At 36.6% G+C, this 10,420-nt stretch overlaps 1 protein-coding gene across 1 annotated transcript in view; it reads right to left on the bottom strand.

The window, feature by feature from the left end:
- POLQ (DNA polymerase theta) overlaps nt 1–10,420 on the bottom strand; it is a 128,460-nt gene that overhangs the window by 52,184 nt on the left and 65,856 nt on the right. Inside the window, 3 exon segments of the mRNA XM_003795084.1 lie at nt 979–1,153; nt 4,330–4,467; nt 7,364–7,557. Coding sequence (XP_003795132.1) covers nt 979–1,153; nt 4,330–4,467; nt 7,364–7,557 — 507 coding nt within the window.

The following is a 10,420-nucleotide window of genomic DNA, read 5'->3' as shown; positions in this document are numbered from 1 at the left end:
TGGTGTGCTCTCACCAACAGGCACAAGGTAGAGCACACCTCCTGGCTGAGGGGCAGAACTACAACAGGAACTTGACCGAACAAACCCAAACAATGTAACCTAATCATTTGTTGGTTTTTCATATTAATCTGAAAAAAAAGTCTAAAAAATAATACCCCTGTGCTGTCATATTAAATGTTACAGAAACTATTGTGTTCTTTCTTTTAATTCAAACAAAGAGCACATAAAAACAAACTTATATAAAAGGTTTAGATAGGAGATACAAAAAATTTCAAAAAAGTATTAAAAGTTCATAGTCAATGTTATATTAATTCTAGGCTAATAGGAATGTGAGGCTTATTTTGATCCTCTAATTAAATCAATTATAACCTTCCATTTCAATGATTAATCCAATACACTGGTTGGTAATGACTAATGCTTTCACTGGAGCACTGACTTTCAGATGTTCCATTATTCTCACTTTATCCTTTATAATGGTACTGAGAGTCAAGCGACTGAAGCTCCATGCTTCCCAGGAATGATGGCACAGGGCCTTTCTATGAACACTTACATATTTCTACTTTTGATTCCACTATAATCACCTTTCTCTTTGCTGCAGGCTCACCTACACCTGCAGTAGAGGTCTGCTTTGGAGGCATGCTCATTAGGGTAAACACAGACTCAGAAAAGCAAATAAGAGTTAAGAAGAAAGTGACCCTGTGCATAAGCAATAGTATAAACAACGAGACTGGCTGTGAGTGTAGAGAGGTTGTGCCAATGAACTGCTGATGCCATGGGGGTTTGTTTATATGCATAGAAGAATCTAGTTCCCAAATTATTAATTTAATTATTATAAGTTATTCTTACGGGAAGCCTTGGAAGATCATTTGTAAGTAAGAAATGGTGTAAGTCAGGTCATCCATGACCAGGGGAGTGCTTGTACATAAAATTTTTTTCTTTCAAAATTAGACATTATTCATATTTAAGATTTCTCATCACCTGTAGCAGTGTGTGATTGTGATACAGGGTATATTCTTTCCATTCCAAGAAAAGGATTCAGACGCTTTTCCCGCTGTAGGGGAAAGATCACCTTGGTAATAGCATTAGTGATTCTTCTCCATTCTAGTATCAAGCCTGGTAAAGGATGTAATGCCTTCAATTTATTTAAAACATCCTGCCAAAGAAACAGAATAAGGTAAGGTTGAATTCTTGCCAAAGTTCCATAGAAAACTAAAATCTCTTTTAGATAAATGATACAGTCTCAAAATTAAATAACTCCCATATCTATAACTCAAAATCACTGTTTAGGTTGTTTTGGAAATCATTGTATTAATAAAATCATAATAACTACAGCTTAGAAAATGCAAATGTGGTAATGCTGAGCACCATCAATTGTCAGCTGAGCAAAGTAACTGCCTGCCCAGACCCCACCAACAGTTTCCATCATCTTTATTCATGAATTTTTCCCTCTCCATTCCACTGGGATTGAAAGTATCCCAGTGCTTCTCTTTTTTTCCTTTTTTTTTTTTTTTTTTTGAGACAGAGCCTCAAGCTGAGCCCCTGGGTAGAGTGCCCTGGCTTCACTGCTCACAGCAACCTCCAACTCCTGGGCTAAAACAAGTCTCCTGCCTCCACCTCCCAAGTAGCTGGGATTACAGGTGCCCGCCACAACACCCGGCTATTTTTTGGTTGCAGCCATCATTGTTGTTTGGCGTGCCCGGGCTGGGTTTGAACCCGCCACCTTAGGTGTATGTGGTTGGCGCCTTAGCTGCTTGAGCAACAGGCGCCGAGCCCTCTTTTTATCCTTGATACTAAACATAGTTTCCATATCAAGGAAATCAGAAGACATTTACCTTATTTTGCTGTGTATAATGTCCACTTTTCTGCCCAAATTTTTCAAGGAAAAATAGACATGCATTATACATGGGTAGTACTAATTCCATATCTACACAAAAGTTTTTAATTCTTTCATTTATGTCTATGCAGTAAAAATGTAGATCTAGAATGCAATAAGGATATCCATATGCAAAAAATATATGCCTAAAATATAGTAATTGGTTTTATTGAACGTAGTATTTCTCTTCATATACTTTACGTGGGAGCTAGCAATCTAGCTGATATTTTTATAAAAATTATTGAAAGATCTCTTGGTAAATGTTGAACTGGGCCAGGCATGGTGGCTCATACCTGTAATCCTAGCATTTTGAGAGGCTGAGGCAGGTGGATTGCCTGAACTCACAGGTTCAAGACCAACCTGAGCTAGAGCAAGACCTCGTTTCTAAAAATAGCCAGATGTTGTGGCAGGCACCTGTAGTCCCACCTACTTGGGAGGCAGAAGCAACAAAATCACTTGAGCCCAAGAGTTTGAGGTTGCTGTGAACTCTGACGCCACAGCACTCTACCAAGGGCGATAAAGTGAGACTCTGTCTCCAAAAAATAGGAAAATGCTAAAATGGATTTCATACACTGTAAACATTAAACTAACAGTTATCAAATATACTAAAGGGGACAGTAATAGAGCTGCCAAGAGACATTTAGGACCTCCTTTACTTTACATGAAATTTCTTGTAACAAAATATATTAAAAAATAAATGCTAAAATTCCCCTTAAATACAAAAAACAAGTATCTAAATAGAAACAAATAAAAAATTTTGAATTAAAAAATCAAAACAACAATTTTTTCTAAAAGTTTGGGCAAAAAATCTGGGTGTGCATTACACACGGGAGCACATTATACAGGGCATAATATGGTATTTTTAATACTTTGAATTTTCCATGCTATGGACTTTTAATGATATTTCAGGGAATAGCAACTTGTTGGATAAAAGAGCCAATGAGATCAAATACAAAGTGCTGCAGCCTGGAGCTGCAGAAACTTCTCAAGGACATGAAAATCATAATTAATGGAATAGGATCAAAATTCTACAGAACAGCAACTTGGACATCTGAGACTATATTTTCTATCCTTATTTTTCCATTGGCATTTCAGTAAAATGTAAAATTAAGCCCTTTCTCTCTCCTCATACTAATGCATACAGTTTGCATGATTGTGATTAACAACTTTACTTTGAAATTAGCAAACTAAATTTTTTTTTTAGAGACAGAGTCTCATTTTGTTGCCCTTGGTAGAATGTCGTGGCATCACAGCTCACAGCAACCTCCAACTCCTAGGCTCAGGCAATTCTCTTGCCTCAGCCTCCCAAGTAGCTGGGACTACAGGTGCTACAACACCTGGTTATTTTATTTTTTTTAATTGCAGTTTGGCCAGGGCCAGGTTCAAACCCACTACCCTCAGTGTATGGGGCTGGCACCCTAGTCACTGAGCCACAGGTGCCCCCCAGTAAACTAAATTCTTAAACTCATAAAAAAAAAATTTACTATTTTGTACTGGAACAGAAAAAAAATGTTTTGTTAGTTCTGGCTAGGTTAAATTCTTAAAACAAACTCATAAAAACCTTGCTATTTTGTCCTGGAACTAAAAAAAAAAAAAAAAATCATTTTGCTTGTTATGGCAGGAATTTTCTTTTTAAAAATTCTTCCGGCTCAGCTCCTGTGGCTCAAGTGGCTAAGGAGCCAGCCACATACACCTAAGGTGGTGGGTTCAAATCCAGCCCAGGCCCACCAAACAATGATGGCTGCAACCAAAAAATAGCCAGGCATTGTGGTACCTGTAGTCCAACTACTCAGGAGGCTAAAGCAGGAGACTCACTTGAGCCCAGGAGTTGGAGGTTGCTGTGAGCTGTGATGCCACAGCACTCTACCCAGGGGGACAGCTTGAGGCTCTGTCTCAAAAAAAAAAGAAAATTCTTCCACATCTTTCTCCATATTCTTGTAACTATACAAATTATATTATTCTATAAGTCCCAGAGTAGTGGATGGCAATAATTAAATAATGTCTACAGGGCTATGTTTATAAACCTTTATTAATATTGTTTTAATGACAGGAAGAACATAACTATTAACTCAGATTTTGATCCAGATTTTCTTTCTCTCTTAAATTATTAGTTTTTTTTAGAGAGAGAGTTTTGCTACATTTGCCCAGGCTGGAGTGCATGGCTATTCATGAGTGCAGCCCCAAACTCCTAGGCTCAAGCAATCCTCCTACCTCAGCCTTCTCATTAGCTGGGACTATAGGTATCTACCACTGTGCCCAGCTATGATCCAGATTTTCCATGCTGGAACACCGCCACAGATTGTGTAGGCTACTAAACCACAAACCAATTTGCTTGTTTGTATCTAGGTAAGTTCATATGATGGGCTGTATCAGATCTTGATTTTATCAACATTTTTGAAGATATCATAATGCTAAACGTAGTTCAGATTCTGCCCTGTGACTGCCCCCAAAAGCACCTTACTAGTGCTGAACTGCCTTCCCAGCCTTAGCTTGCATCCTTTGTCATTCCCTCTTCTGGTAGAACCCAAAGTTTTCTTGCTGCATTGGTTTTTCATCTCTCCATTTGGTGGCAACTTCAATTCCAAAAATAAGACCTACAAGAAATTAATCCTCCTTTATTCAAGAATTAAAATATCAGCTATTATCATTCAGAAAGTATTTTTCAATGTTATTTTAGAAAACAATCTCTACAGTTCAACATGGGTTAGAAGAATGTTTATTTGGACAATTTGGAATTATCACATTTAATAAGTGATAGCAATGAAAATTTATGTTGTCAGGTAGGCTACCCATATCCTAATTTAGGCACTATCAGGTTAAAACTAACATAGGGCCTAGGTCAGGAACACAGGTATATATACTCTGTGCTGAGGAACTGGCAAACAAGCTACTAACATTGAGACTTGAGGTGGTTCTGAGAATTGTGAACTCTCCTAAATATGGCAGCTCAATAATTTGAGCCCCATAGCAAGTTAACAGTGAAGCCTACTGCATGACCACTGTGTGATCATAAAATCAGAGAACACACAAAGGTCCGAAAAGTCACCCAGTCCCACTACTGCTCTGAGAGTCCCTAAGCACAAAAAGTTAGGAGAAGATAGGCAATCTACTGTGGAGATACATGAAGACTGGAGGGTGGCCAGTAAGCACTTATTGAGACACCAGGCCTTCACCAGGCAGCGATCCAGGCTCTAAGGTAGAAAGAAGACCCCATGTAAACCTAACACTCACCGGCTCAAACTAAAGGGGTTAAAACTCAGGCAATTCAAACATTATCTACTATACCATGAGTGGGTTTTAATGAACCTCGGATAATCTTCTTAACAATGTAATTCTAAAAATTGAAACTATTTGCATAAGTGCAATTTTATCCACAAAAAGTAGGATTGCCATGTTTGTCAAATAAAATTACAGTATGCCCAGATAAATTTGAATTGCATGGAGAATACTTATATTAAAATGTCATCTTTTATCTGACATTAAAAAAATTTTATTGACAAATCAGTTCTATGCATTTAGGAGGTTCAATGTGGCATTTTGATATATGTAAACAATGCAACATGATTAAATTAATTCCATATTCATCATCTTGTTTACCTATCATTTTTCATGGTGAGATATTTGAAATTTACCTTACTAGTTATTTTGAAATATCTTATACATTATTGTTGACTTTAGTTACTCTGGTATAGATTAAACCTCATAAAGTTTTCCTCCTAACTGAAACTTTGTATGCTTTGATTAGCAACAACCCACTCCCTCCCTCTCTAGCCCCACCAAACTCTGATAACTGTCATTCCACACTCCCTGCTTCTACAAGTTCTACTTTATGAGAACATATAAGTGATTCCGTGTGGTATTTGTTCCTTCTATGTGTGGCTTATTACACTCAGCATAATGGCCTCCAGTTTCATCCATGTTGTCACAAGTGACAGGATGAAATTCAAATTTAAAACTGGATGGCCTACATTTATCAGGTAACCCTAGAACAGATCCTAGTACAGATTTCAGAGAGTAGAAGAATGGCAGGATAGAAGAAAAAAATCAAATAAATAGACAAAATGAAGCAGTATTAAAGTAACAATAAAACAACCATCCCAGAAAGGGAGACCTACGATGATTATGGCAACACAAAGATCTCAAGTTACATATTTAGAAGTTCCTTAAGATTCTTTTTCTTTTTTTTTTTTTTTTGGTGAAGACTTCAGAACTGTGAAAACTCCATATACAAATCACCTCTCCAGGTAACTTCTACTTTAACATGAAGATACAAAAATAAACCAGTACCATCAAAAGCCTTTTACTCTAACCTGGAGTTTGATTTAAGCCTCTGGATCACTTGCTTTAGTTCCCATTTGAATCACAAGGGCACCAATTCCTGCCTTTGCCCCAATACTCCTTGGACTAAAACCCAGAGATTCTGTATTTTTGATAAATTCTCTATGCAATTCTATATGCAGTCAGCTAAGTATTGGCTTGGGGACTTCTGAGCTAAGGACTTAAAAAGACAACACAAAAAATTACCTTCAAAGGCAGCATGAAATTCAATGCAAGTATACTACATGATTAAGGGAAATAAAGTTCTTTATTTTTTTAAAAAATGTATAATTCTGTGGCTTTAAAAGGGGCCTTTTAAAAGGGCTTTAAAGGAGATATAACTGTAATTGAGCAATTACTTTGTGGTGGCCTCAATTAGAAGTGTTTTTTATGTATTTGTGCTTCACAATGACTCTATGAGGTATTTTTATTATAACCCCATTTTACTGACAAGGAAATTGAGGCATAAAGAGTTGATTTACTGGCCACAGCTCATGCAGCTAGTTAATGATGAAAGAGGTAAGATTCAAACCCAAGAAGTCTGGCTCTAAAGTCTATGATTTTTACCAACATGCTGTATTACTGAATGACTTCTAAAAGACACAGGAACTTCAATGTTAATAGGGTCAGCACCACATTGTGTCTATAGCCCTCTGACCAACCCAAGCACCCTTGGTAGGGACAGAGTGTGGCAAGAGAAAAGAATGCCAACCTGTGAAAATGCAACAAAAGTAAACTTTGTCAAAATTTATGTACGATGACAAAAATCTTAATTAAATTTTAAAAAGCAAACAGTTACAGGAATCCCTTTTTTCATATATTACTTAGAAAAATATCCAATTTCCAGCTTATTATTGGGACACAGAAGGGGTGAGGGGTCATGGGAAGACTAACATCACAGAGAAACAACAATGGTGTCACCCAACAACCCGCTACCAATCATTTGTTGAATAGATATTTAACCAGTGCTTCCACAGTTGCAAGTAAATTGTCCTCTCACAGGGCTTACTTTTCAGGAGCCTTCTTTATTACTAGTCCTAAAAGCTCTTGATATATCGACAGCTTTACTTTACTGATCTTTGGTGTTTAGGTAAACACATTTAGAAAATACAGACACAAATGATTTTAACTCTAAGAATTACTGTTCTACATTCCCTATTCCCATGATCCAACCTCAGCGATGTCATCTGAACTGGTGAATGAAAAACTGTGCCCGGCTAGTTGACAGGCCTGGGTCTCAATGGCATCCAACTTGGCTTGCATTATATGTTTCTGACTTTCACATTCTGCAGTACTAAAGCCAATTCCATTGAGTTCTAGCAAGGCCAAGCAGTACTGAGAAGGCATTTCCACTTTCCGGAAAACATCTGGAAGACAAATAAAACTAAAATGTTAATTCATCAGCTAAGTAACTGGATCAGCAGCATTACCTAAACCATATCCAATCTGTCTAGGAAAATCCAGAGATGCTACCTGAGCTATCCTTCAGGATTCAGTGTCCTGAGTAGCATCCACAAACCAACAATGTAAAGTACAGACCTCTTCAGCACTAAACTACCAGACCTGTCTACGCAGAGAGTAAAGAGTGGGCAACCCTGTGAACAGTCTGGATTACAAGAGACTACATTTCTCCAAAGATAATGTGTCTGCTTATATTCTTCAGCAGGAGCAAGGTAACCAACCTTATTTGCTGAGCTGACTACAAAATATTAATTCTCTATAATTATTTCCAATATTCTTGGTCCCATAGTTATGTATACCTGCACAAAGAACTGATCAGAGGCTTTATATTTTCCAAGGCTCTTACCAAATAGTAAAGGAATAAGATTCTTTTCCTAAATTTTTATATTTTTAAAATTCAGAATATTACAGGGATATAAACATTTGGGCTAGGAACTTTGGTTTTATACTATATGGGTCAAAGTTACAGGTATGCCCATCACCAGAGAGCGTGCACTGCACTCATTATGTGTAAATTTACCCATCCTCTCCTCTCCCCTCCCACTTACTTGATTTTTGATGAGTGTTATTTCTACGAGTGTTAATTGATTACTTCCTATTTAACAATGAATATATGTTACAGAGGATATAATATGTGGTGTTTGTTTTTCCATTTTTATGATATTTTACTTAGAAGAATGATCTCCAGTTCCATCAAGGTTAATATAGGAGGTATTAACTCACCATTTTTTTAATGGCTGAATAGTACCACATGGTATACATATACCACATTTTAATAATTCACTCATGTACTGTGGGAACTTGAGTTGTTCTCATATCTTTGTGATTGTGAATTATACTGCAATAAACATATGAGTGCAGGTATCTTTTTTACAAATTATCTTTTTTGGATAAATAACCTGGTAGTACAATTGCTAGATCAAATGGTAGGTCTACTTTTAACTTCTTTAAGGTATCACCATACTACTTTCCAAAAAGATTGTACTAATTTGCAGTCCTGCCAACGAGGTATAAGTGTTCCCATCTCTTTGCATTCATGCCAGCATTTTGTTCTTTTGTGACTTTTTGATAAAAGCCATTCTCATTGGAGTTAACCCATATCTCATTGTGGCTCTGATTATATTTCCCTAATGATTAGAGATGTTCAGCATTTTTTTATGTTTGTTGGCCATTAGTCTATCTTCTCTTGAAAAGTTTCTGTTCACGTCATTAGCCCACTTTTTTTTTTTTTTTTTTGAGACAGAATCTCACTATGTCACCCCTCATAGACTGCTATGGCATCACAGCTTAAAACAAATTCAAACTAGTCTTGCCTCAGCTTCCCAAGTAGCTGGGCCTACAGGCGCCCACCACAATGCCTGGCTATTTTTTTGTTGTAGTTGTTATTTGGGCAGGCCTGGGCTGGGTTCGAACCCGCCAGCCCAGGGGTATGTGGTTAGTGCCCTAGCCTCTGAGCTACAGGCACTGAGCCATTAGCCTACTCTTTACTGGGGTTGTTTTGTTGTTGTTGATCTGCTTGGGTTCTTTGTAGACTCTAGTTATCAGCCCTTTAATGGACACAGCATGAAAATATTTTCTCCCATTCTGTAAGTTGTCTATTCACTATAATGGTTGTTTCCTTGGCTGTGAGGAAGCTTTTTAATTTGATCAAGTCCTATTTATATATTTTTGTTGTTCCTGTGATTGCTTTTAGGTTCTTCTTCATAAACTTCTTTCCTAGGTAGATATGTGTAAGAATTTTTACAACATGTTCTTCTAGAATTCTTATAGTTTCATGCCTTAGGTTTGGGTCTGCTATCTATCATGTGTTAATTCTTGTGAGTGCTGAGAGGTGCAGATCCTGTTTTGGTTTTCTGCATGTGGCAATCCAATTTTCCCAGCACCATTTATTGAATAGGGATTTGTCTGCTTTGTCAAATATCAGAGGGCAATATGAAGAGGGTTTTATATGGGTTCTCTGTTCTGATTCACTGGTCTCTGTCTCTGCTCTTGTGCCAGCACCATGCTGTTTTGGATACTATAGCTTTGTAGTATAGCTTGACCTCTGGTAAATATATGCCTCCCAATTTTTTCTTGTTGTTGAGGGGTGCTTTGGCTATATAGGGTATTTTCTTGTTCCATATGAACTACAGAACTTTTTTTTCTAGATCTGCAAAAATTGACATTGGTATTTTAATAGGGATTGCATTAAACTATACATCACTCTGGGTAGTACAGGCATTTTAACAATGTTGATTCTGCTGATTCATAAGCATGTTTTTCCATCTGTTTATGTCCTCTATTTCCTTCTTCATTATTTCATTATACATCAAAATTGTGGGATACAATAAAAATAGTGCTCTTAAGGAAATTTATAGTCTTAGACACTTAAATGAGAAAAGGAAAATTTATCTGAAAACTAATTACTTTAGTGCCAAACTTAGGAATTAAAAAAAAAAAACTACAAAATAAAATCAGAGGAACCAGAAGAAAAGAGATGATATTGATGTTGACAGAAATCAAGAAGATAGAAAATAAAAACAGTAAGTAAAACTTCTACTGAAATTAAATAATAAATAATATTATGAAAGGAAAAGATGACATAATATACAAATTGGAGATAAGAAAAGAGAATTAGCACTAGCTTTAAACCAATAAATGTGAAATTCTGATGAAACATATAAATTCTTTAAAAAGTATACTAATTTACCAAAACATACTAAAAGGAAATAACTGAATATTTCTATAGTTACTAAAGCAATCAAAGTTAACTATCTTTCCACAAAGAAA

This window comes from Otolemur garnettii, unplaced genomic scaffold (genome assembly GCF_000181295.1).
Source record: "Otolemur garnettii isolate 467f Iridium unplaced genomic scaffold, OtoGar3 scaffold00089, whole genome shotgun sequence".
NCBI classification, from domain to species: domain Eukaryota; kingdom Metazoa; phylum Chordata; class Mammalia; order Primates; family Galagidae; genus Otolemur; species Otolemur garnettii.
This window is presented reverse-complemented; position numbering and strand designations above follow the sequence as displayed.